The sequence below is a fragment of the Pagrus major genome, chromosome 19 (genome assembly GCF_040436345.1).
Source record: "Pagrus major chromosome 19, Pma_NU_1.0".
In the NCBI taxonomy this organism is placed as follows: domain Eukaryota; kingdom Metazoa; phylum Chordata; class Actinopteri; order Spariformes; family Sparidae; genus Pagrus; species Pagrus major.
The window spans coordinates 11117677-11145480 of record NC_133233.1 but is presented as its reverse complement, the minus strand read 5'-3'; the positions used below and the strand labels follow the sequence as shown (position 1 = coordinate 11145480).

Here is a 27804-nt window from a genome sequence, read left to right as displayed (position 1 = left end):
AGAGAGAGCAGCAGGCAGAGAAGTGAGAATCTAAACTGTGAAGCACCAGTGAGGCTGTGGAAACTTGGGACAAAGTCAGTGAGAAATTACAAACATGTGACTGAAAGATGGAAACATTTAGATATTTTTGATCCAAAATGCCTCGGAGCACTTCTTTATGATCCATTTCAAGAGATTGCATGTAATAGTCTGTGATTCTAGCATGGCCGATCCTTTGAGTCTAACACACTACCTGCACAGGAGAAGTCAAAGAGGTTGAAGGTGTCTTATGTTTAATGTGCAGTACATGTGGGGTTGCTGTGATCTGCATTGATGAAAAGAAAAGCAGCAGCATTCCTCCTGGTGAAAAGAAAAATGTGTGTCTGCATAGGTGTGGAGGTTCATTTGGACCGGTCAGCCACACTGCAGGGAGAGCTGGTGGTCTCAGTGTGTTGTTTAACTGTTATTTTGTTAAGTGTGTTTGGAAATGTTAACAATTGTGATATTTGACTTTGTAAATCCAGCTGTCTGAATATACATGGTTTCCAGTAGGTGATGTCACATTGTGCAATATTAAATACTTTTTTTGGGAGTATTTTGTTTGAGGCCAACAATATGAGAGTGAACTGGTCATTTCCAGCCCCTAAAAATTCAAGAAGAACAATTTCCACTTAACATTTGAGCTGCCAAGGATCAGTAACTCCAGATGAGAGACTGGGAACCCTGCAGACTTGACTTTTTGACCAGAATTTGTGAAAAAAAAAGAAAAAAGAAAAGAACTGAAACTAGCTTCCGGGAATTTATGAGTGGATTTCAAAATACATTTAAACTCTGTAAGTTAAAGTTAGCCTAACCAATGAGTATTCAATAGAGGTAACATTTTACAATTAGCTATTTGATTGCTTGCAACATTTGAATCTTTATGGCCTTTCTGTGCTTCGATAGCTGTATATCTGTTTGTGTGGCTCAACTTTGACATGTTTGATAGATAAAATATACAATACATACTGCAAACCAAAGGGCATATTTTCTTCTCTAATGAAAGACAGATCAACGATTCATCTCCACTCTTAAATGAATCCAGAACTACTGAACAGAACGATATCAGGCCAATGAGTGTTGGATTTTTTCATATTGAAATGTTTGGCCGCACTTTACAATCACCATCATCAATAAATAGTAAATTTATAGTTAGTTAAACTTTAGTTCATAGTTATTTGACTGTTAACAAACAATAAGTGCTTCATAAACCATTTATTAAGCCCTTGTAAAGGTTAGGTCATTTTAAACTTTACAATAAACAGTGTCTTTACAGTTAAATGTGCAAAAAAAGTTCAATCAACTATAAATAAATTGTTTATTCATGCAAAGTATATAAAGTATTACCAATGTTTATAATCACCTTCATTAATAAAGGGTAAATTTATAGTCGAGCAAGCAATCGTTGATTGTAAAGTTGCAACGGATGTTTATAATACTTTATAAATGGTTAATAAATACTGTGTAGGTCAGTTAATCATTCAAATTTAAATCACTATAATAGTGATGACCAACAGATAACAACCTGTAGGAACAAAGTGATAGCATTGTGTCAGCGTGGGGACGAGCTCCCAGTGGAACAAACGGGGTAATAGCGAGCTGCATGGAACGAGGCGTCCTCCGGGTTGCTTCCCCACATGGTGACATCCAGAATCTGTACAACTAATGTCTTGTCACTTCCTCTCACTCCCTGAGTTCCTCTCCTTTGCTGGTTTCTTTCTTTCTCCCTTTTTTTGTCATCAATCTTTCTCTCATTCTTCCTCACTGCCTCTGCCCATCATTTCTCTCCCTCCCCTGAACACACCGCGACACGATTCGCTCAATGAGTCCATCATGTATGGTCCCGGCTATCAATGCGACCACTCCCTTCCTCTGTATCTCTGTGGAGGTGTGGAGGCTGAAGCAAGGCTTGATAAATGGGACTCTGCCGGCTCGCTACTGATAATAATGCCCAGGTTGAGCTTGAGTGACACCAGGGATTTGAGCAGTGCCATGCGGACATATATATCTCCCTTAGCGGCTCAGTGTGTGTGTGTGTGTATGTGTATATATGTGTGTGTGGACACAGTTTGTATGAAGGACATGCATGGCATCCTTCCTTATCCTCCACTGCTGAGGTCTAGATGTCTTGTTTACACTGCAGCCAGGCACTGGCAAGCAATTTCAGATACACACTTGCACACACACACACACACACACACACACACACACACACACACACACACACACCACGCCTGCTATAGATGAGTGCACACACACGCACACAAAATCTGATTTATTTCAGGACAGGACTCTTTTCGCAGTAACCTTTTTTATTTCATATCAAGAGCTGAAGCATTGTGTTCTCATGTGTGGGATGTGGCTGGAGTGAATGTTGGCAACAGTCTTTCATGTATATAACAAATAACATGTTTCTTTTTGTTTAACAATTGACAGATTTTTTTGAAAGAGATCTTGTCATGAGACACGTGCTCACATTTATGTTGCGTGTGTGTTTGTTTCTGTCCAACAGGAGCTGTTGAAACACACTAATGATGCCACCGAGAAGACTAATCTGCGGATGGCACTGGATGCCATGAAGGTACGGAGTTCATTTATCCACTTTCTTTTATTTACACCCTTTTATTGCACCATGCACAGAGTGGAAGGTCCATCCCAGAGCTACACGCACAAACATACACACATACACAGTCACTCTTACAGTATGAACTATTCAGAGTGCGTAATTCTCAGTTTTTCCCCTAAAAGCTCTTGAATACTTAGCGTACAGAGGTAATTTGGAATTTTACTTAGTATACCTAGTATTGCTTTATAGATAAAAATATACCAGGGCTGACATCTTTGAAACATGTAGGTAAAAAAACCTTAAATGGAACAAAATCCAATACGTAATAATTTGTTGTGTTCTGTGTGCAGGACCTGGCTCAGTACGTTAACGAAGTCAAGAGGGACAATGAGACGTTGCGAGAAATAGATCAGTATCAGAGATCTATCGAGAACCTGGTAAGCCACCTGTTTATTCCAAGAAGCTTATCCAAACCCTGCAGTACTTTGGAAACGCTCGACTCCTGTGTTTCTCTTTTTCTGTAGAATCAGTGTCTGAGAAACTACGGGAGACCCAAAGGTGACGGGGAGGTACGGGTGGCCTCGGTGGACAAACGAGCTAAACAGGACAGGTGAGATGTCAGGTTGACATGTCGGTTGGCTGCGACGCTGACTGACTGATGGCAGCAGAGTCAGGTGCAGTGGTTGGAAACCTGCCAGACTGTAAACTACTTTAAGCCAAAGTGCTGATAGGAACTAAACCTGTGTGTCTTGTAAGTGAAGAACAAATCAAGTGAAGTAATTGCTGGTTTATGACACCACAGCTGTAAGTACATGGTGCAGGTCACAGGCTTCTCTGACACACAGAATACTCCCAAAAATGTTCTAATTTCGCGTGACAAGGGTGTTAAGTTATGAACAAACAGAGCTCCAGACAAACACTGGGTGATAATATAATAACTAGAATGCAATACTTACGAGATAATAGCTTTGACATGATGTTAACTGGACCGCAGGCACATCTTCCTGTTCGATGCAGCGGTGATCGTGTGCAAGCGTCGAGGAGACGTCTACGAGATGAAAGAAGTGATCGACCTGCACCTCTTCAAGATCACCAACAACCCCACGTCAGACAAGGAGAACCGAAAGGTCTGCACACACACTGATACGGTTTCTACTGACAAGTTTACAGAGTAACCACTTCCTAGCTAACATTAATGTATGATTGTGATACACAATACGATAGGAAGGACAGTACATCTATTCTGAAATGTCAACGCACATCTTGAACACATTTATTTTGAAACATACAGTATGTAATCAAACTGTAATTATAGCTAGGAAGTGGCTGAATGCTAATGTTAGCTAAGAAGCAGAGGGAATCTGATAAATTTGTTATCATTTCCCATTTTGTTGATTGATCAGTAACTAAAAAGATGATGTATAGTGAAAACCTAGCAGGAACACCTGCCCGTGTTTCAAGGTAAAACAACACAATTGATAAATGCTTCTGTAAGTCAACAGCTAACGCTAGCATCCAACCACTAACTAGCTAACATTGCTGTTTGATAGTGTTACTCGATAGTGTTATTCTATAATATTAACGCACAAATTGGACGCATATATTCAAGCCTGGAAGTAAAGCACACAGGATGTAATGAAATGGAAATGTCAGCTAGGAAGTGGTTGAATGCTAATGCTAACTGAACAATTATCAAATGTGTTGTTTTACCTTGAAATGTAGCCCGATGTCCATTCAGATATATACACTGTCTGCTATCTTTTCAGTTGCTGATCAATCAGGAAGCAGTTAAATGATTATAATATAATGATCTGTCAGATTCCTTTATGTTTATAAGACTTTGAACAAAGCAGCATAACAGCATCGGAGCCTCCCACCCTAATGTTTGAGTGATTATCAGCATGTCATGGTGTACAGAGGGGTGTATTCCCGACAGTCACTGAATTAAATCAGGCTTTTGTGAAAGTGAGCGGATAATTTTACACCTGTATCAATAAGTTTGACTGATGTATAACTTCACAGAAATAGATTACAGCACAGTAGTCAACATGGACGGGTTTTGATCCCTCCAGACTGCACATGAATTGGTCTCCCAGGTGAATTCTCCCCCTCCCACTCGGCATTTTCCTTGGCTGGTAGACATTTTTGAAGTTTCAGATCAGGCTGTCACCTTGGAAAAGATATTGGCACATTTTTCAGTCAGTCTCAGGGTTTTTTTTCTCTTCTGTTTTTTTGGCAGCAACACATCTCTTTGTGAACATCTCCCCTTCGGTTCCAAGTGAATAACTCAGTTCCACTCTTGGCAAGGCCACAGTGATGATGTTTCAATTCAGACATCCAGAAATATTAGCCTCAATTAAATCAAGCTGAAGTCAGATAGAAACAACACTTATAGCTGTTTTGTCTGACAGACTGGCAGACCACATACAGTTGTGGTCAAACGTGCACATACACTTGTAAAAGACATGTTTATCATGGCAGCCTTGAGCTCTGATGATTTCTACAGCTCTCATTTTTCTGTGATGGAATGAGTCGAACACAAACTGCTTTGTCAATAAACATTTGTATGGTTCAATAATGAATTTATTGTAGGTCTTCTGAAAATGTGACTAAATCTGCTGGGTCAAAAATATACATACATTAACTTGAATGATCAATTTTGGTGATTATAGAAAGTGTTCTTTGTAGCATAGCCTCTTAATTTCTTCTGATTGATTAGGATTTATAACAGCTGGTGACTTTTCTGGGCCCATTTTAATAGGGCTTGTTTGATACACCCATTAGACTCAGTGTCCACAGTCAAGTGTGTTTTGCATCAACATGAGCTGAGAGGCTGTTGTGCAAGAAAAGAAGCCCTCGCTCCAGACGTGGCACCTGAAGTTTGCTGCTGATCACATGGACAAAGAAAAAAACCTTCTGTGGAAAACTCTGAGGTCACATGAAACAAAACTGAGTTGTTTGGCCACAGTGAGCAGCAATATGTTTGGAGGTGAGAAGGTGAGGCCTTTAACCCCAAGCTACACCAAACCTACTGTCAAGCATGGTGCTGGTTGTATTATGCTGTGGGGCTGTTTTGCTGCCAGTGGATCTGCTGCTCTAAAGAAAGTAAATGTAATAATGAAGAAGGAGGATTATCCAGATTCTTCAGGAAAACCTAAAACCATCAACAGAAAAAGGCCAAGGGACATTGAACCAAATATTACAATTACTTCATTGGAACTGAAGACTGCCACTATATACATGTCCTTTACAACAGTATGTAAACATCTGACCAGGACTGTTTCCTCGGCTCACATTTTTGGAAGTTTCAGATCAGGCTGTCACCTTGGAAAAGACATTGGCTCATTTTTCAGTCAGTTTAAGGTTTTTTTTCTCTCTTCTGTTTTTTTGGCAGCAACACATCTATTTGTGAACATCTCCCATTCAGTTTTCAAGTGAATAACTCAGTTCCACTCTTGGCGTGTTTCACTTCAGACATGCAGAAATATGAGCCTCAATTAAATCAAGCTCAAGTCAGAAAGAAGCTAAACAGGTAGCTGGTTTATCTGCCAGACTTGCAGAACACATGTGTTGCTCTTGAAATATTAAACAGGTTTTCTATTCTCCAATGAGAAAATGTCCCTGACAGCCAAATTAGAAAGTTTATTTCTACAGTGATTACTTCGAATCACAGCTGAGAATAAAGTGTGCATCACACGTCTTAATTTAATTGTTTTCACATTAATACAGAAGCTTTATTGTCTTGTGTCGATCGGTGGCGTCACTTCGAATCCACACAGATTTACACTGACTGAAGAAGAAAATACATCACAAGCAATTTTTAATTTTTATGTCGGGTTATCACACATTTCAAGACATAATAACCCACTTTAAGAAGTGATTTACAGCCATTTTATAACAGCTACTGTAAAACAGGGCTTCATACACAATGCAGCGAGCATTTCTACTTTGACTCTTTCTCTGTTGCAGTAATATACAGTGAAAAAACACCACAGCAGAGTGAACGTCTGTACGTCCTGTAACATAAAAAAAAAAGAACAAAACAAGCATCTCATATAACAACCAATCAGCTATAATGGAGGGAGGTCTTGCACCGTTGAGTCCATTATTGCCTCTTTATGACTGAGTCAGCAAAGCTCAGACACCATGTTGGACTCCTGACAAACCAATTAACAGCGCTACTTCAGCATAATGAGCACCCATAACAATTTATCAGATAAACGCAGGTTCATAAAAAAGAGTCAAAATTGAGTTTACTCGCTTCTCGACGGTGTTTTTTATAAGCGCACCTGTACCAACCTCTGCATCCCACGGCCGCCTTTTGTTGCTCCGAATCCCCTGATGTGCCGCTGAAATGAACTACACGGAAACATCTTTCCGGCTCATAACGCAGACAAACACAGTAATCGACAGAAAAGAGTCTTAAATAATTTGGTACAAGCTTGTTCCGGCACATGTTTTACATTGTCTTGTTCATTTACCAGCATAATACTGAAACAGTGTCAGACTAGAACAGTCTGCCTCCTCCCAGATGGTGTTATCATTAAACCTCGCTTTGGGCCTCCCTACACACACACACACACACACACACACACACACACACACACACACACACACACACACACGGTGAATACTAAGTGCCAAATGGTGAAAAATATTGCCAATCATAATGAGGAATGATATCTACTGCGTGCCAGGAAACAATGATTTGGGCAATAATGATGTTGTAAATAGCAGACATTAGGAGGCTCAGACACATATGGGCTTATATAGTTTTTTTTTTTTATGAAACTTTCAGCCACCTCAGTGTCATTCACCTCCGACATGATGGATATGATGCAGTTTGTTTGATTACATATTTATTATGGAAATGCTAAAGATGACAGTGGCTGGCTGAGGGAAGCAGCAACGAGAAGCTTCATCACAGAAGCAGAATAACCACATTTACATGCGAGTCAGATGGAGGTAAAGCCAAATAACCTTAAAGTCTAATCGGTTCAGAAGTGATGTACACAGCAGCAGGAAACTTCAGAGCAACAGTTGAAGTGAACTCATTTTTCACGCTAAAGACGATAGTTTGAGTCTTTGCAGCAGGAAGTGATGAATCAAAGCTTCAACAATCTATATTTCTATAACAACAAAAGATCAGATTCATTAAGACGTTGTGTAACTTTGTTTCCAGGCCTATTGAACGACTTTATCAGAAGGGCCAGGTTTGAAATAAGGTTAAGTGCCAAGAGGCCGGACTTTACACTCCCTGTGTCTGACCTGTGAAGCAGATATAAGTCATATTCAAGTTTAAGAATTCCAGGTTAAATATCACTAATGTTTCTCAAATAACTCTCACAATGACTTACACGGTGAACCCCCTTTATTAATGGTCAGCCTAATTGTATTTTAGTAAGATCAATAAAGAAACACCTGGGCGGGTGATCCTTTTAAATGCCAAAGGTGAACCAAGCAAGAAAAGATCGAAACTGACAGAAAGACAGACAAACAACTCTTCCGTCTCCTAACAAATTGGTAGCTGGAGATATCTTTGCTGAGCCTAAGTCTCGGTGTCCACTGGGAATGCCTCTGTAGAGCACCGCTTTCCTATTCTCTTTTCTTTCGATAGAAGAGATGAGCTTCCCTGACAGCTTGGCATGTTTTTTAAGCCTTCGGAGCTGAGCGCTAGAAGTTCAAAATCACAACCAGGAGCCATAAAAAGTGCATCTCTCAAGCATCTGTTTAGTGATGCTGTCTTGAAAAAACAGAGGCATGTGTTGACACAAAGGCTAATAGACAAATATTTAGCCTTTGAAGTGGATAATGGTGGATGATTACAGGCCCACTCACTTCTTGGGTCTGTGCATGCTGTCTGATGCCCAGCAGTTATATGGCACAGCTACCTCACGCTCATTTCCTCTTCTCCTTCATGCTCTTCCTCTCTGTTTTGTCTCTGTCTGTCAGTTCTGCCGCCCTCCAACCCTTCAGCCTTTGTGTTTGCTCTCCCCGAGGCATCCCTCTTTCATTTTGCATCTCTTTGTCTCCATCTGTCTCCCTGCATCCTGTCTCCTTCAGCTCCAGCCCTCCTCCCGCTCCATTTGTCCCTCACTCAAACCCTCGATTTATTTATTCGCCTCTGTTTTATTTCCTGTCTCAAAGTGTGTGTGTGTTTCTCTCTCGTTGCAGTGGTCCTACGGATTCTACCTCACTCATAACCAGGGCCAGAGCGGCTTTGAATTCTTCTTCAAGACCAAAGAGCTGAAAAAGAAGTGGCTGGAGCAGTTTGGCATGGCCATGTGAGTGTGTTTTGTCTGTGACTGTGTGAGTTGATGCGTGACAGTGTGATAAGAGTGTGTCTTTTTGCCTCAGCTGTATTTTGTCACAGCATCAAAGAGCACAATTTGCCCGTCCAGTTATTCAAGTTAGGCTGCTCGAAGATTTGTGAGGGACAAGAGACAAAAGGATGAGCAGATCGTACAGATTGAGCAGGTTGTACACTTTTAAAAATCTTGTCTGAAAAAGCACAAAAATGCAGAAAAAAACCCTTTAAAAAAAAACCTTTTTTATACAGTTCAGTTTAGTGTCAGTGTCAGATGTATGTAGTTAAACTGCATCAACCGGTCCACGTCCTGAACGGGATCCAAATTCATTTAAGCTGACAAACTGATGCCAAGAGTGACAACGGAAAGATAACATTTCACTCACAGAGCCAAGAAAGATGAATAACTGACTAATTGTCTTCCGCTGTCTTTGATGGTTTTGAAAAAAAACAGGCCAGACATATTTCACTGGGTAAAATGTAACAGTAACTGTGGTAGATATATCTAGATATTAAAATTACTGTAGACGCTGCGGTCTGAAGAACAGTTCATTCAACGCTGGACAAAAGTGTGTCAAATTGATATGGTTTTTATGAGTTTAAAAAAAACGAAAAGTTCAGATCTTCTGGTACATGAAGGTTTGACTTGTTAGAGTGAATTATTTTAAAGCCGGGGGTTTGATCAGCAGTCGGGGGGCCAGGACTCAATTCCCTCATTTCAAACCATGAAATTCAATGAAATTAGAATCGCTTGATTCATCACAACCAAGAGGTGTGCAGGAATTTGTCTCATCAAATCGGCACCAGAAAGATATTGACAGCGTGCACAGTAAAGCAGAGTAGTACGCGTTTACTAATAGTACATCAGGTGCAGCAGTAGACTGATTAGGACAGGGGTTTATCACCTGTGTGGCTTTGTAACCCTTTGAACTCTGCAATAGAAATGATTCGCCAGCGCCTACATTGGTATTTTGTGCTTGTTGTGATGTCATTTCTTGGAGTATCATCGTATGCATCACACTAATGTAAAGGTCAGGATATCTTGCCTTCTGTTGCTTCAATTCTTTTATACATATCTATCTATGAGGTCTCCGAACTTTATCCAAGCACAATACTAAACTGATGAAGTAAACCTTTAAAGGTGCAACATGGAAGAAATAACCACCTGTCAGATACTCAAAATAAACAGGCTGCAGCATATCACCAGAGTAACCACTAACTGCTGCTAACTGTAGCTGCCCTTAGCTTGTCAGCTCAGTGAGCAGTGAAGCTAGCGGTTCGGTCTGGGAGCTCAGGACCAGGAAAGCGTTTACACCAACAGCCCAAGAGCTTGGACCAGGACAGCTAACAGCTAACACCAGTTGATATACAGCTGCAACACAAAACATAGACATCATAATGTCAAAACTGTTATTATTCACATTCTGGTGATAATTTCAGTTGTTTTTCTTACATATTTACGGAAGCCCTAAAGGGCCATGCATTCATACAGTTTAATTCCTCCGTTTTCCCGCGATAACGAGTTAATTTCATTTGTTTTCTCGAGATCTCGAGATAACGAAACTTTGTTTTCCCGAGATAACGATATAATTAATTTGAGATCTTGAGAAAACAAGACGATAATGTAGATATTAAATCATTGCAGGAAACATCATTCACTGTAGCAATGTCAGAGGAGCAGGAGCATATCGATCACCGCGTCACATATCTTTTCAATCAAGGCCTGACACAGGCTGAAATAGCATCATGCCTTGCTATTACAGATAATATACACATCTCAAATTAATTATATCATTATCTCGGGAAAACAAAGTTTCGTTATCTTGAGATCTCGAGAAAATAATCCCGTTATCTCGGGAAAACGGCAGTTGTTATTTCGAGATAATAACTCGAGATCTCGAGAAAACAAATGAAATTAACTCGTTATCACGGGAAAACGGAGGAAATAAAATGTATGAATGCATGGCCCTTTAGGGCTTCCGTACATATTGCCTCTTTAATGTCAATACCCAAATATTTCTAAGTCAAAAAACAACATTTACAACATCATGAAACACCAAACACTACAGAGAAACCCAGAATGTGACATTAATCAATTTATTGAACCTGTTCAGCTTGCGTCAATTGTCTAAATAGACTTAAATCTTCTGTAGTTATAGACAATCCATGTAGAATTGATGATTTCCTCACTAATTATATGATTAGAAAAACAACATCCTCCTTCCTGTACCTCCTGGAGTTCGAGCTGAGACACCTGTTAACAGATTCGGTTATTCTTAGACGACAGTGACAATTGGTTAAGGGCATGATGAACCTGTTATAAACAAGAGCCGAGAAAAAAATGAATAATGAAAAGAAAAAGAAAAGAATCTGTGAAATATCATTTGCTACCTCCAAAGGAAAGCAACATACCTTAAGTGTGAAGAAGGGGATTAGGACGATGAGGCGATCTGTGATGTGAGAAAAACGATGGCTTTTGGGGCGGAATTAACGAGCATCGAGAATAGAGAGGCGTTGCTCGATAGTCACAGGCTCCTGCAGTAATGCGTGATGACTTATAACTGAAAAGTTGTTTTCTCACATGCTGCCTGACTGAGATTTAGCCGCCCCGAGGGGTGCGTCGACACACCGCTCCACGAACAGGAAGCAGGAAAGAAAAGACAAACTGTTACTTGAACTGCAGTGAGTGAGCACTTCATCCTTCCACAGACTCAGAAATACAATAAGATAAGTTATAAACACACCATAGCAACACATATATATTATTTTTATTATGAAGTGGACCCTCTTTCTTGTCAGAAGTATGCCATTTCTAGATAATAACAATCTTCAGTACAAAGCCGATATATTGGTTGACCCCAGTACAGAGGAGAGGACACCACTGAAGTTCTCCGTCTCTGTTTCTTCCATCTCAGCGCTGTGCGTCCTATATTCGAGAAAACACGTCGTAGCGCTTCAGTTGAACTAATTATTTAAAAAGGAGCACCTGTGCATATTAAGCAAACAGCTTACGGAACGATGTCATCATGTGGAGCTGTTGAAACGGTGAAAAACAAAGGAAGACCTGTTAAATTTTGAAATAAACATTTGCGCTGCAGGCAAACTTGGGCAAATCCTCTCTTTCTCTTTCTCCCTCACACACATACTGTACGCACACACATCAATCGCACACACACACAGGCATCCGTGTCCCAGGGGGCCGAGAACCCTCCTGTGTTCATTTCAAGCAGACCTCAGCCTGTCTACTTGCAATTCTGTCCTTCCCACTTCAAAGAACTGTATCAGTGAAATGTTACTGAGTTTGTTGGCTGCAATTATAAGTGAAGAACACTTTTTATTTTTTATTTTGCCCTTTAAATTGACGTGATTCAGGCTCATCTTTAACTTCTGCTACAACTTACTATAGTGGTCAGTGTTTAATGTACAGCTTGGTCTAACTGCTCCTATGTACTGAGTGCACACAACACAATATTGTCAGCGTTTACCTGTACGTGTTAAAGGGAGCTTTAAATGCTGACCCTGGACATCAAGACCATCATCTAATGAGTTTTTATTGAGTACCACACGTCATAGTATTGACATGTAGTAAATCAGGTGCAGGAGCAGAGACTATATTGAAAACTCTGTGGTGCATTCAAGGACACTCCGACACTTGAAATCGAGCTGACGCTGCACTTTGAATGCAAGAAAAGAGCAGTTTTGCATCCTTCCTTTGAAGGCTTTGATTATTTCTTGTCCTCTGGATTTGATTTTCTGACTTAATAGTTGATGAATGCAGTTCGTTCTGGCACCGTTAGTTCATAAATAAGATGGTGTTTTGAAGAAGTCCCCTCTTGAACCGCATTGGCATGTAATACTGTCATGATTTTAGGTAAGGAATCAGTGTAAAAAGCAATGCAATGTTTAAAACAATGTTTTTAACCTTGAAAATGCAAACAGAGGGATGTGCAGACCATGAAAATAAAAAAAACACATCTTCTCTCATTCAACATGCTGTACTCACCTCACTGAGCATATTGATCTACAGTCTTGAGCCCTATTCGCATTGGGAATAGTGTTTCCTGGGGAACTCTAGTAATTTGTAATAATCGCATAAGATGTCTGTGATTTTAGTCCCATGTGAATCTGCCATGTCCAGAATTTGTAAAGTAAAATTCCACCACATATAACCTACCATCTTGATGTCATGTGATAATATTAGTATCGTTCAAATAAAGGGTTGCATTTCTCTTTAAACATCTATTTTCTGTTGTCGGACAACTGAACAAGCAAGACATTTAATCGTGGCTCATAATATGTTTAACAGCAGCCAACAGCTGTGCTGTGATATCTGCTAAATTGTTGTTTAACAGTAATGACAGAGAAGGTTAGGAGCAACACAAGGTTGTCATATTCAAGTACAGCCACGAAGCATCCTTTTACTTGATCTAAATGAGCTGCAAATGTGTGTTTATGCTCGTAACACATGGAGAAAGAGGGCAGATCAACTCTAAGCTATGTTAGTAATGTGGCTGCTGCAGAACAGACCGATGTTACACTGAGCCTTGACGTCATATTCAGGAGATAATGCCAGTAAATACGAGTAAAATACAGGTTTGTCCCGTGCAAATGCGCCACACGAAACACTGATGACGGGGGTTAATTTCTATATCACATGAGGTGTCCTGATAATACCAGCCCCATGCAATAAGTCTGACAACAACCTCATCATCTTTTATATAATACTCTCCACAAAATGCCATCATTTCTCTTAATGCATATGTATACTTTTAAGAGACGTATAAATGACCATAAATGAAGAAACAGAATCATTTAAGAAAATTAACAGCACTAACATTTGCACGAATGGCACGCTTACTTAAAAAATATGCAAAATATTAGAGGGAAGGTTCGATTATTTGGTCAGATGTTCCCATTCTAGTGACATTTCAGAGACACGACAGTCCTTACAGTAGACTCACCATTTCACATCCTTCTTTTAAGTATGTTTTTATGGATCTAATGTTTGTTGTTTGTCTGTTTTAGATCCAACATTCATCCTGAGAACGCCGCCAACAACTTCCATGAGTTTAATATGCACACCTTTGAAAGGATCACCTCTTGCAACTCTTGCCACATGCTGCTGAGGTGAGAGGCCAGTTATTATTCTCTCTCTCTCACTCACACACACACACACACACACTGGAAGCAGCACACAAATCTCTTCAAGGCTATCGTCAAATATAAAGACTGAGGACGATCCCTTCAAACAACTATCGGGACTCCTTTGAAAGACCTCCGTTCCTCCTTCTCCTCTCCAGTGTACCCTAACAATCTATTCGTCACTTTCCTTTTACTCCTCTCTTCCTCTGCACATGTGCCTCTCCCAACACAAAGTTTCTTTTGAATTTGCTGAATGGTATCCCCGAGGAGGACTGCGCCTCATGGTCTTTCTCACATCGGGAACGACTGAGTGGTTTTACCTACCGAGGACGGCAAAGAAAAATGTCTGTCACACTTCAGCACTTCTTCAAGGCGATGGATGGGGAAAGGGGACAAGGTTATTGCACTGTGAATATACAGAGCCGGGCGCTGAATTCACCAACGTTTTTCTCAGGATAAGATATAAGAAAAACAAGAATAATGCAGGGAAGGTATCAAGAAGCCTCTGAAATGCAGTGTTTCATTATTTTTTTCGGATGTTGCTCGGTTATTTTGTCAGGCTTTTCTGTAAATAATGATTGTTCCTTTGGGCGGTGTCATTGTGACGACTGATATTGATATTGATATTTTATTTTGGGACTTTAAGATGTATATGACACTATTTTATAAAACCTACAGCAAAAAGAAACTTCCAAACACCATTCTTCTTTGTGTGTTTCTTGGAGGAACAACATGAAAACACCAGATCTTATATATCTAATCTGATCTCTAGTGTGCTTTATAATTGAAAACACTTATTATGCTTTATGATAATATTAACAAGAGCACAGGCTTGCTGAGACATTATATGATTAATCAGGAATCGTGCAGCATACAAATATTCAGTAAAGTGTCTCGGAGAAGTTTGAATACCAAAAATATTTCCTTTCATGTGATTTCATGAGAATCCTGAAGGTTTCATAAGAGCGGTGTCCTGTTGGTTCAAATCATGTTCAGACACACGTCTCCCAGTGCAACACACACCCTGCGGTTCTGAAGTGAGCAAAAAAAATAACAGTGTACCTGCACTTTAACTCCACGCTAGGTTTCTCAAAGAGGTTAAACAGACAATTAGCTGGAGAGCGGAGCAAAGCAGTCTTTACTTTCATGTCATTTTAATTAGGGCCTCTGAGATGGTTATGCAAATGGAAACAGAACGACACACTGCTGCTTCCATCTCTGCGTGCACGTGTCTGTGCGCACATCATTTACACCAGAAAGTCAGTGTCTTCTTTTCAGTCTTTATTAGATATGAGCTGATACAGTTTTTTGGGTTAACTACCTGCCACATCTGTTTTGGACTTAGTAGAAAATTTTCAATTCTGGCTGGTGGCCTAGTGCTGCTGAGCTGGCTGAGGTGGAACAGCCCGGATTTGGAATTCAGCCTTCAACTTTGAAGACCTCTAAGACTGACCCGTATCTGAACTGAGAAAGTACTGCGTATTCCAATAGTGGATTAATTTTTTTACCCAATAAGAGCGATCAAACCTTGTCTGAAAGGTTCAAATATAACCACTTAAAGATTAACAAATGTAGATGGGATCAACCTTACAAAATGAGCTGCAATCTGGTTGGACCACAGCTTTCTTGCATGGATAGTGGTCTAGTAATAGCAATAAATACTGTTGTTTAGGAGGTATGATGTGTTCACCATCAGTAAAGCATGTTAGCATTCCAACTAGGGCTGTCACGAAATCCTATTTTCACTACACCATTATTGAGGCCAATTGAGACAATATTATCACCATAGCCGTAGAAATTTGACCCCAAAACATCAAATCTATCTTTAATTTTGTTTACTGTGTTTTGTCTCTTTTTTTGCTAATACATGACCCTCCAAACACAAGTGTAGGGAGGTGTGGAGAGTCTGTAGCCATAACTTTAAAAAAAAAGTGTACAGAAAAAATAACTATGCTCAATTACCAATGAAAAAGCAACCAGGGCTGAATGTCTTCGCTGGATTATTCACACGATATTATCACATGTGTATTATTAACACAATATTAATGTTTTAAGTTGTAATATAAACCCCTAATGACAGCTAGGTAGGAGGAATGTTAAGTCACCGAAGTCAGTACAACTCATCCAGAGGGGGACAAGTCTGTCCATTTTTCACAGCGATCTGTCCAATAGTTGGTATGTCAGCCTCATAGTATGACCCACTGGATGTAGACTGTTGGTATAAAGCCTGACCTTTTCAGTTGGTATTATACTCCCTTCCACTATCTGTGTGTTACCGTATCAAAGTCACCATTGTGTCCTTGAGGCTAGCAACCTACACTCTGAAAAAGGAGATTTAGCCAGGGCTCCCCTCCCCACGTTCAAAATGAGTTCACCCCAACACTTTTTTGCAGGGGCACCATCAATGCATCATGGGCTTAGAGCCAGCCCGGGTTGTGATTGGTTTAAAGAAATACAAACAAGCCAGAGCCAGACCTTTGGTAGAACAAGAGGGAAGTCAGGGGATTATCAAAGTCTTTAGGATACACCATTTTGGCACTTAGGAAAACAAGAGAAATGTTCAGTAGGTTTCCCTCCTATGATTTCAGAAAATGTGGCAACCTGTTGACTGCAACTTGGATCTAAGCATTACAGTATTTTGTTTGTGATATTGATGAACTCCTACTTCTATGTATGCAATCAAGCAAACCATGTATTGACTTTTCCCATTTCTCTGTCTGCAGGGGCGTCTTTTACCAGGGCTACCTTTGCTCCAAGTGCGGTTTAGGTGCCCATAAAGAATGCCTTGGCCGCTTTGGCTGCTGTGGAAAAACAGGTAACACACCGCTGCTTTACACACACAAACACGACCAAAGTCTCTCACTTTATTGCCTCATATCAGTCTAGTCTGCAACAAGTCTCCTGTTAACGATTTGTCACTGAACAAAATGTTTTCAAGGGACATATGAAATCTAATTGTATGAACACAAAAGCACTTTTATAGCAGTGTGAGCATGATGACAGATGACACACAATGGTGCATAACCCTGATGCATGAGTGTCTGATGTGACTAATTATGTGTTCGAGGGAGATTTGTTGCACTGTGGTGAAAAGACGCTACACAGGGACATTCTGAAAAGGATCGAGTGGAATTGAGGAAACTGGAGAGTTTGGCACAAATAAATAAAAAACTTTCAAAAACGTGCCCTTATTTCTCCCAAACAAGGTCATCCAAATATTGGATCAGTATTGCAGATATTCATTCAAACGCTCCCCCGCTTCCCTGGGTGGGTTTGACACTTCAGAGAACCTTAAAGGCAACTGTCACTGTGTATCATTGCACCGATCCCCAAAGCTTAATAGTAGTTTTACTGAGGAGTTTTAAGAAACTCCTGACTTTTTTATTATGCCCCTGTTGTGTATCTGTCACTCAGCTCCCTGTGCAGGAGCGCTGACAGCTCTGAAAGAAACGGAGGGAAAACTTCAGACGTGTGGAATGAAAGGAAGGTCTTCAGAAACTAGCTTAGCATGTCCTCTGCATGCGTGTGAGAGTGTGAGAGATAGAGAGCGCAAAGAGGTGAAAAAAACACTTTTTGTTTGTGGGGAAGTTCTTTTAGGTCTTGAAAGTGCATGCTTGTGTTCTCAGAGCACTAAAACTCTGCACGCTGTTTTTTTTTTAAAACCAGGCGAGCACAGCCTGCACCCGTAACACAGCGTGTCACAATTGCATGTGTGTGTGTTCTATTCCCTGTGGCAAGCTGCCAGCTCCTGTTGGACCTGGCATCTGTCATGGTGCTATCAGGTCGCAGAGGCAATAACGCCACTGCCAGGCCCACCTGGGCACAATGTGTACCTGAGTAGATTTGGGCGACACCGGCGGCTTCAGAGCTGCTGAAGACTGAGATGTCGGTTTGCATTCCCACTGTCATTACTCTGCACAGTATTCACCCTCTGCTGGCACACGAACATGTACCAGTATTTTCTAGAAGTCTTAAATTTCAGGAACAGGGATGGGAGACATTTTAATTTGTTAGTTCCTATATAGTTTTACTACTTTCACCACCGATCAACATTGAACTTTATTTACTCTAACGCTCACAAAGCCACCACAATGTCTGCATCAACAGATTTTGCCAATAGACCTGCAGGGCTGCACAAACACACAGCCATAGAAGAGGGTTATGTACGTATGTGTGTGTGTGTGTGTGTGTGTGTGTGTGTGTGTGTGTGTGTGTGTGTCAGAGATAAGACGTTGTTTACCTGCATTTGTCTCTGTTATCAGCTCCCTCGACAGATGTTTGCGTAACGGGTCAAAGTTCACTTGAGGAACAACAGGCCCACTGAGAGAAGAGTGTGTATGTGTGTGTGTGTGTGTGTGTGTGTGTAGGTACTGTAGGTACAGCACATATATTTGTGGCTCTCTGACAGCTAGCGTGTGCGTGAGTGTGGAGGTATGCTTATGCAATTGCTCTGTTTGTACAGGTACAGGACTATGAGTGTGTGTGTACGCAAAGGTGTGCGCTAGTGTGTGTCTAGGGGGTGTAACCTGTCCCTCAGGGAGCCAATGAAAGAAACTGGTGGAGCAAAAACCTCAGGTCTGCCTTCCCCCCCCCCCCCCCACCATCCCTCTCCACCTCCCCCAGCCTCGTTACCTCCTCTATCCCGGCTGTCAGGTAGTGGCAGCACAGCAAAACAAAGCGAACCACGGTCAGACACGAGCGTCCGCCTTCTCCACTAATGAGGGAGTGTTGCCTTGTACCAACGAGTGTGTGCAAGTGTTTGCGTGCACCGGCTAACCCGTCATTCACTATGCCTGTTCTCAAACTTCTTTCAGATCCTGGCTCCGTCAGAACTCAGGTGAGCTGCTGCTGTGCGTGTGTGTGTCTGTGTGTGTGTCTGTGTGTGTGTCTGTGTTGATGTGTATACCGTCTGTGTCTGCCGTTCACCTCCTCTCCAAAGCTTTGCTGCACTTTGAAGACTGCTGCACTTTGAACTTTTTTTCTCTTCCTCAAACCGATTCATTGATTATCAAAATAGCCGGTGATTGATTTAATAGTTGGCAACTAATGGATTAATCATTAGAGGTCTACTAGTTTGGATGTCAATACTGAATGTCACTGTGAGTTGTCTACATGTATTTTTCCACCCTTACCGAAATCAAAGTCATAATGTGCAAAAAATATCCGTACTTGCCCTTTAAAATCACACCAGTTTAACTTCTCTATGCAACTTGGAAATATTTCTCCTGCAGCGGGACACACAGTAGTCTGCCTGTGGTGTCTGTGCATGTGATGTTAATGTAGTGCTGTCCACGTTAGGCCCGCCGCATGAGGTCTGTATAGAAGAGATAGAGGGCTGGGCTGGAATATTAACAGTGTGTGCAGCAGTAGGAGGGTGTATTCGTATAGCATCAGGCCGTGTGTCCGAACATACCTCACTTCTATAAGAGTATAACTAATAATTGATTCAGTGAGCTATAAGGTAACAGAAGGGGATGTAGGTTACACTTAGGCCATAGCGGTGATGTTTGTGTGTGCTGGTGACGGAGCAGTTGATGAAACATTCCTATTCATACAAGAGTGTGTTTGTATGTGTGTCTGCACGCGCCCGTTTCGGTGTGTAACTTTCTCTCTCTGTGTTTACAGGGCAAAGATCGAGATCCAGGTGAGAAATTCAGAACACAACACCAGACTTCCTCCCGCCTCGCACACATCCTCCTCTCCCTGCAGTGCAGTTTGTTCTTTCCTCGCTGGTGGTGTTTATATGCATAGACACTGCTGCCTCAAAGACAAATGACCAGATTTTGGTATTTTGGTAATCCAGGCAACTGTTGAGATGTGCAAACACTCTATATCAGCTTGCTGCAAGGTTCAGCTGATATCAGTTTAAAAAACGTTGCTTTTTCCTCACAAAACTGACCTGGCCAAGAACTGTTTGTTATTTTTTATTTAAATTAGCTTCATGTTATAATAATGATTATCTTAAAGAAACGTCACACCTTTTTTGGGGGGGATTTGCAAGAAGCACTTATTTTTTATCAATCATTACTGATTAATCCGATGACTATATTTCCAATTGATTGATTAATCTAATAGTCTAAAGCAGTGTTCTTTAATCATCTGGGGACCCCTGGGGACAGGTTTTAGATGTTTCCGGCTCCAACACACTTGATTCAAATGATCAGCCCGTCATCGAGCTCTGCTGAAGCCTCTTTTCATTTGAATCAGATGTATTGGGGCAGGGAAACATCTCAAACATGCAGGGCAGGGCCCCCGGAGGACACTGGTCTAAAGAAAAGGTATAAAATTGTAAAAAAAATCACCCACTATTTTGTTAACTGATTAATCGATTCAGTCATTTTTCGAGCAAAAATATCAAACATTTGCTGGTTCCAGCTTCTTAAATGTCAGGATTTTCTGCTTTATTTTGTCATTTATGATAGTAAATTGAGAGTCTTTGGGTTTTGGACCGTTGGTTGGACAGAAGAAGCAATTCAGAGATGTGGCTTTTGTTCTCTGGGTGTTTGTGGTGACTAAACAATGAATTGATTAATCGTGAACATTCAATAGTCTTATTAAAGTAATTGTTAGTTGACGCCCTCTTTATAATAATATAAAGCAGAGAAAAGAAGAGAAGTAAATCCTCTGAGTTGAAGAACAGGAAACAGTGACAGTAACAATGAATTAATTGTCAAAATGTTTGCAATATATTTTCTGCTGATCGACTAACCTAACGGGATCAACCAGGAGGTACTGCTCTGCTTGCTATACGTCATCTATCAGGTTGCTTATCAAGATTGGCAATAGGTTTGCATGAACCGCTGCTGGCACGGCATCATTATTTCCTTTTTTTCTTTCTGGTGTCAGAGGTAACCTGGCTCAGTCAGAGAGGAAAGTGCACCTGGTAGCTATTGCAACAGCCCAGACTTTATCAATATATGATTATGACAGCTCATAAAGATGGTTAAGTTGATTAAAATCTAAACCAGAGCAGATTAAATAGCACGTTACAGATGTGTTTACAGTAAAAACAGTAAATATAGCCATTGTATTTCTGCCTTCCTCGTCTCTGTGGCTTCCCGTCTCTCAATCTTTCTGCAGCAGAATATGAATAACACACAGCAGCCCTCAAATTTGGTGTGTGTGTATGTGTGCGCCTACACCACACCGAGGCCCTTTAATCTCTCATAAACCTGGCTTCAACACTCATTTTTTCCACCCTCCATCCATTATGCTGCAGAAAATCATTTCTGACTGAAGACGCATTAAAATCAATAGGCATTTGATTGCCCCGGCCCTTGGCGTTTCATAATATTTCGACGCTGCTCTCTTTGTCTGTTTTCAAAGGTGCACTAACACTTGGCTTGTCCTTGTGAGGATAGGAATGCAATTCATGCCCCCAAGACTCAATTCTCCATGGCCCTGTGTCTTTAGAAGTCCTATTCAGGCGGGCTAGCACATGTCAGGCTGCCTGCCTCAGTGCCGCAGCGCTGGAACAGAGCGTGAAAGAGAAGCAAGGCAGATATAGATGTATTAGCTTTCAATACAGTGTTGTTGACTTCTCTATTATTTGCCTTAAGCTTCAGCCTTTCTTCATGCTCACACTTGAATTTCTTTTTCTCATATTGTGTCGCCGAAGAACACTATCGCCGCACAATGCAGAGAGAGATATGCACATTTTGTTTCATTGTGTCGGGCATATGAGATATGAACTTGGGATTTGTTTGGCATGGGTGGATGGTTCTTAATAGTCATATTATAATTCAATTTCACTGTTTTCTTGGTCAATAATGGGATCAACGATGGCCATTGTGCAAAATCAAAAGGCGCTGACTGAGGTCATTCAAACAAACAAGTTTAGCTTGATTAAAATACACTTCATGTAGTGCCTTAATATGTTAGATATTACCAGGGGAGTGCTTTTCTTTAATCAGGTCTTCCATTGTACATGTAGCAGTTGTGGAAAAAGGTATGCATAGAAAGAAAAAAGGAGGGAAATGATGACAGAGCCACTAACACTACCAAGAATATTGTACTGAAAACAACACCATTTTTTTCCAACATATCTATATGGTAAATGTGACTGGGGAACCAGTTTTAATCGACTCTCAATGATAAATAAAAGGAAGTTATGACTTTGATTGAATTTTCCTCACACGTCCCTGCAGGAGCAACAGCGTCCACACCGAAACACACATATCTTTTATCTACGTGCCTGAAAACCAGCCTCGCACTAGACTGCACTGCTGCTTATCTGTGATATGATAATAGGTCCAATTGATTTGCAAGGGCAGCACACCTGTGACAAAGGGTGTGTTTGTCTGTGTGTGTGTGTGTGTGTGTGTGTGTGTGTACACATGTATACTCCCTCTCATTAGCACCTATAATGGGGGCCATGAATAGTTTAGTAGAGCAAAGACACACCTGTAGAATGGCAAACATTTTGACCTGAGGTCACACAGTACATGCAATCGCATACACAAAGACGCGTAGATGGACTCATATGGAGCCAGGCTCAAAGAAGTCTAATAGGTTTAGACTTCTTTTACATTTGTCCTCTTCGACTCATATATCTACTCAAGTCTACTTTTAAACAGACGAGTGTCTTTGCCAATCGGATTAGCGTGGATTATTCCAGAAAATAAGATACGTTTGAGGAAATCAGAAATTTGTGATACTTTTTGTTTTGTTAAGCAAGATAAATGTAACAAGTGGACACCCTTTTCATAGTTCTTGAAGCCTAAATGCCATCAGCAGAAGTAACAAGCTAACGTTAGGCTTAGTAAAGTTATAGTAAGAACACTTTGCAAGTAAAGTCTGCCTGTAAAGACCGACAGAGTAAATGAGTTTCCGTTTTTCGGCTGATGAAGTTTCATGTCCCCAACTACCTCTGCAGTCATTTAGTCACTTGTTAGCAGCCACCTTTTTTAAGACAAATAAAAGCTTTAAAATTTACAAGCAAGAAATGTCTGATGAACTTGATGCCATAGAACAAAATATACATGTCTCTTCATTTTTTGAATTCATGCTAAAATGCTAACTCATGTCCAGGATTTAGAATTCCTTCCTACAGGACTCAATGAGGGAAAATACCGTTTTTGTGTGTGGTGTTATTTACAGTGAATATTGATGAAGCAGATTTGTTTCCCAGTCTTTTTGATAGCAGGATAATGAGTTCTGACTTCTGTGTGGCACTTCTCATTTCACACTCTCAGTATACTCCTCATTTAGTCGTGTTCACACTACAAAAAAAGCCCCTTTTTGCAAACAGCAAACAGAAGCTAACTGTACGTCTCCTGCAGGTCTGCCCAAGATGCTGGTAACCAGGAACTACTTTGGCGTGCCGAGCCCTGCGTCTGGTCCGGCGCTCAGCATCCAGACGGGTGACATCATCGAATTAATCTGCGCTGACCTTCACAGCCCCTGGTGGCAGGTCAGAGGTCACACTATCTCTTAATCACAAGAAAAATGGGTCTACTGTATTTAAATCTCTTTATTTCCTGCACTGTCAGTCCATCTAACCTCTATCCTGACCTCATATTCTGTAATAGGCTGAGGATGATTTATCAGTTAGTCAGGTCTGTATTTTTATTACAAGTAGGATCTGGTTTAGACTGTGTGGTCCATTTTTTTACTTAATGGATTTTGCACTAATGTCCTGTCTTTGCGTTAAATATATGATGGACATTTCATGCAGGTGACTGTGTCAAAATATATCCAGTTGTGTATTTAGGAGCTGCAGCTGAAAATAGAATTCTTAGTAACATGTATACACCCACTGACAATTATACACGCAGCACAGCATGTCTCATAAGGAAACTCCCACACACTGGAAATGTTTGTTTGCTTTATGCAAGCAATTACTGTTATGTGACAACACGTGATTTAAAACCTCAGCAGAGGAAGAAAAAATATGAGCTGTTTCCTGCAAATGTGATTCATTGTGTTGTAGCAGTCACTTAGAGAGGCTGAATCAAAGTCATCATATTAATTAAAATGAGATGTTACTGGAGGCCTGAATGGGGCGTTGTATTTACACACAGTTGTAAGATCAGACATGGAATGAGGAAACAAACAAATCTCACCATACTTGATACAAAACAGATAAAATAGACACCGAATTCAATTAACTCTGTGTAACAGCTTAACCAGCCCCACACTCAGCAAACATTCAATATCCATCACCTTTGTAGCCAGCAGACCGTAATCATTTCTGTTCTGGGGGTTGTGTGACAAATAGAATCGATTGCTGTAATTTCATTTCATTCAACAGCAACCATCTGTTTACTCTGTCAATGTTACCAGCTGTAATCATTATCACACTCTTAGCAAGGATGCGGCAGAGAGCAGGGCGTTCCACGAGGGCATATATAAAATGTCCTGATGTTGCAGGGATGTGACGGCTGATGGCCACAAAACCATCAAAATGGGCTTAGCTGCTAGTGTGCTACCTGTGCCTTTTGAGATTACGGCTGCAATGGAAAACACACCCCTCAAATGCCAGAGTGCAACATATGGGTGGTCTTGGACCCTCAATTAAACCCCAGAATCCTCAAAAAATATTTTTCAAATCAAACCAACCCAGTCTGGCTTATACAGCACATATATATATCTGTATAATCATGTATAATCTATTGGTGCTACAGCTGCTGGCATGGTTGAAGCTCTGCAAACTAAAACTTTAAACTTTGTAAACTCTGAATCTGATCTGAATACTGGACTCAAAGATGGCGCCCATTCACTTGAACAAAAGTGCAAAACCAAAAAAGTTTTCTAGCCTCCTGTTGTGCTGCCCACTGCACGTGTGACTTACACTGCATTCTGGTCAAAGTTTCAAACTCATTTCATGTCCAACCTCCAAGCGTTCCAGGTGTATGATACCAAAAGTAGCACAAAAAACTTGGCTTACTTTCTTGGAAACATATCTAAATATTTCATTTACAGGTCTAATACAAATACCGTCATCTATAAATACATCATACCCCTCCCCATGGGTGCTGCCATTGTTGTGTGACATCAGACAACAGATGAAACTGGGTGTACCAGTGTGAATTCTGACTTTGAGTCGCACTCCATTGTAATTTCTCCAGTGGGAGTATTACTGCTTCTCCTGGTGGCCATATCAATGCTTTCCCACTCTATCCATGGACTTTGGAATGCAAATAGAAAAAGCTTTCTTGTACAAATATTAGAAAGTGTTAAAAATGTCACGATAAAGAGTAATAATTGAGAAGATGGTTAAACCGAAACATCAGACATGATTTAGGCTTTGCTCAATCATAGTAAAGTTGAGCTTAGACAGTTTGGGATTTGCAAAGTAAGGTCAAAACCGAAAACAGCAAAAGTGATTTGAAGAACTTTTAAAGGCAATATAGCAGCATTGTATTTCCACACGTAGCACTGTGTTCATTTAAGAGACTTTATTTTTTATTCACCCCTTAAGATATTACACCTACCAACAACAATAATTTCACATTGAAGTTTCAACATTTCTGAATGTAAAAGCACAAAACTCTAAATGTTTTTCATTTCTGAGCCTCAGTTTTCTTTCCAGCTCTGGAATCCGTGCCTGAGTTATTGTCCCGTATAAATCAAATATTTTGTCAGCGCACAGAACAAAAACAGCATCATCAACCCACAGCGAATGAGTCAGTGAGAGGAAGATAACCACACTATGGCCTCCAGAAAACCCCTATTTATATGGACTGAGTCTCTCCTGTGTTGATAAATCAAGGCGCTGAGCTTAAAGACTCATCACCACGGGAGGAATAAGGAACTCATCCTCTTTCCCTCTTCCTGCCAGCCATTATTTCAACAATAGTTAACTAGGGCTGTAAATTTACACCACTCTGTGTTGCAAGCTAATTGTTCCTGAATTATGGAGACAGAGCCAGCCAGATGTACATAACACAATTATCTCTCTGTGGTTTCAGGGCAAAATTCTGTCGACAAAAGAGGTTGGCTTCTTTCCAAGCGACGCTGTGAAGCCTTGCCCATGTGTAAGTAGCGTTTCCTTTCACTTCAGGTCCCTTCGCCACTTTAGGGCCTGTTGCTGCAGCTCAAATTTGACTACAGGTGTTTACTAGCAGTTCAGTGATGCGAGGAAGGTTGGGCTAACTTAGTTTACCTGGCATTGGAGCAAAAAACCAGCCCATGTGGTTTTTATGTAAAGGAACAAGGAACTTGTCTTGTGAGAAAACATTCTAACTAACTTTATCAACAAGAGGAAAAGATGCCTAATGAGGAACAAGGAATAGTTTGTGCAGACTCAATTGAGAGGGTGGAGAAATGGTGTGGTTTTTTTTGTTGTTCTCCATTTGTTGAAATCTCTCCACCGCTGAATTGTCATGTCCCATTCCATAAAATGAAATTCATACACTACGTCCAGCTGCCTCAGGAAAACGAGCCTCTCCGTAGATAACAAACTGTTATCACCGTGTCTACACTGTTGTAAAGATAAGAGGAGCATTAAGCTGTTTTATTGGGGTTGTACAGTGTAAAAGCACCTGTTTTATAGACGAGCAAAACATCATCTCGAAAACAGAACGGTGGAACTGCTGCCAAGCACACGAGTTTACTGTAAGGTTGTATCGAGGTTGGACGAAGGAAGGCTTGGTGAAAATAACAAAAACACATGTTTGCTCTTTGCTCCAGGTCCCGAAGCCCGTCGATTACTCCACTCAACCTTGGTATGCTCACAAAACATCTATCTCAGTCTGAATGTGTTTAAGCAAAGAAGGTCAAGGTCTTCACCCAGTGCAGATAAATGTAGTTATCACACAGATACGCAGTTATCGATGGCATGCAGACAGTCAGCAACTTCATGCTGTATTCCACAATGAATTTAAGGTTGGTCAATTTAATGTCTTCCTTTGCTGTTGTGTTGTAGGTTTGCAGGGCCAATGGAGAGGCTCCAGGCAGAGGCAGAACTCATCAACAGGGTCAACAGCACCTATCTGGTCCGCCATCGCAGCAGGGAGTACACGGAGTACGCCATCAGTATAAAGTAAGTCTGACAGGTCTATGGAGTCATTCAAGGAAGATTGTAGCTAGATTCTTGGATTTAAAGGTGCAGTTTTGACGTGATGTCAGAGACAATGTATTGTGTTGCAAAGATATCAATTGAAGTTAGCATGCTAACCAGCTAGCACCTAGCCAATACTTTTACTAATTTGCTGCATTCACTCATGTTATTTAACTTAACTTACATGCAGGACTTTTACCTGTAATAGAGTATTTTTACATTGCTATATTGGTACTTTTACTCAAAGGGGCTCTGTGAAACGTCTCAAAGAAATCCACGGTCCAGCAGCATTAAACAACTTAAACAAATCATCCACAGTCCTCTATAGGGAACCAAGAGAGAAGGGAAGGGTCTCATTTTCATGTAATGTTACAATCTGCTCACATATGGCCAATAAGTAAGTCATTGATATGTGTAAATTGCCACAAATTGTTACATTGATCCCCTTGAATACCTTTTCCACCACTGCTAATTTCCATAATCTTGTTTTAACATCTAAGAGGTTAATATCTGTGTTTAATAATACATTATTGAGTAAGAATTTGGGGGTTTTCATGGGGCCGGCTCTCGAGAATCATAAGATTTGAACGTTACTCCTTAACATGACAGAGCAGCTGCAGACAAGAGAGAAAAACTGTCTGCTTGTTTCATCAGATGCCTTCAGCCAAACCACAGTATCGACGAGATGTAACTCCCGGCTGTACTACACAATTTGACGGGCCGATTTGTAGTTCCTTTTCAAGATGATGTGCATTTCCTTGGAGGCTG

The 27804-nt window shown here is 40.8% G+C and overlaps 1 protein-coding gene across 1 annotated transcript in view; it reads left to right on the top strand.

The window, feature by feature from the left end:
• LOC141014519 (guanine nucleotide exchange factor VAV3) overlaps positions 1–27804 on the top strand; it is a 102080-nt gene that overhangs the window by 57128 nt on the left and 17148 nt on the right. The window contains exons 11-23 of the mRNA XM_073488344.1: positions 2531–2599; positions 2935–3021; positions 3109–3194; positions 3579–3711; positions 8759–8868; positions 13917–14018; positions 16757–16848; positions 18848–18870; positions 19659–19677; positions 23315–23445; positions 25946–26011; positions 26667–26701; positions 26902–27018. Of these exons, the coding sequence (XP_073344445.1) occupies positions 2531–2599; positions 2935–3021; positions 3109–3194; positions 3579–3711; positions 8759–8868; positions 13917–14018; positions 16757–16848; positions 18848–18870; positions 19659–19677; positions 23315–23445; positions 25946–26011; positions 26667–26701; positions 26902–27018 (1070 nt within the window). The remainder of the gene's footprint in view (positions 1–2530; positions 2600–2934; positions 3022–3108; positions 3195–3578; positions 3712–8758; positions 8869–13916; positions 14019–16756; positions 16849–18847; positions 18871–19658; positions 19678–23314; positions 23446–25945; positions 26012–26666; positions 26702–26901; positions 27019–27804) is intronic.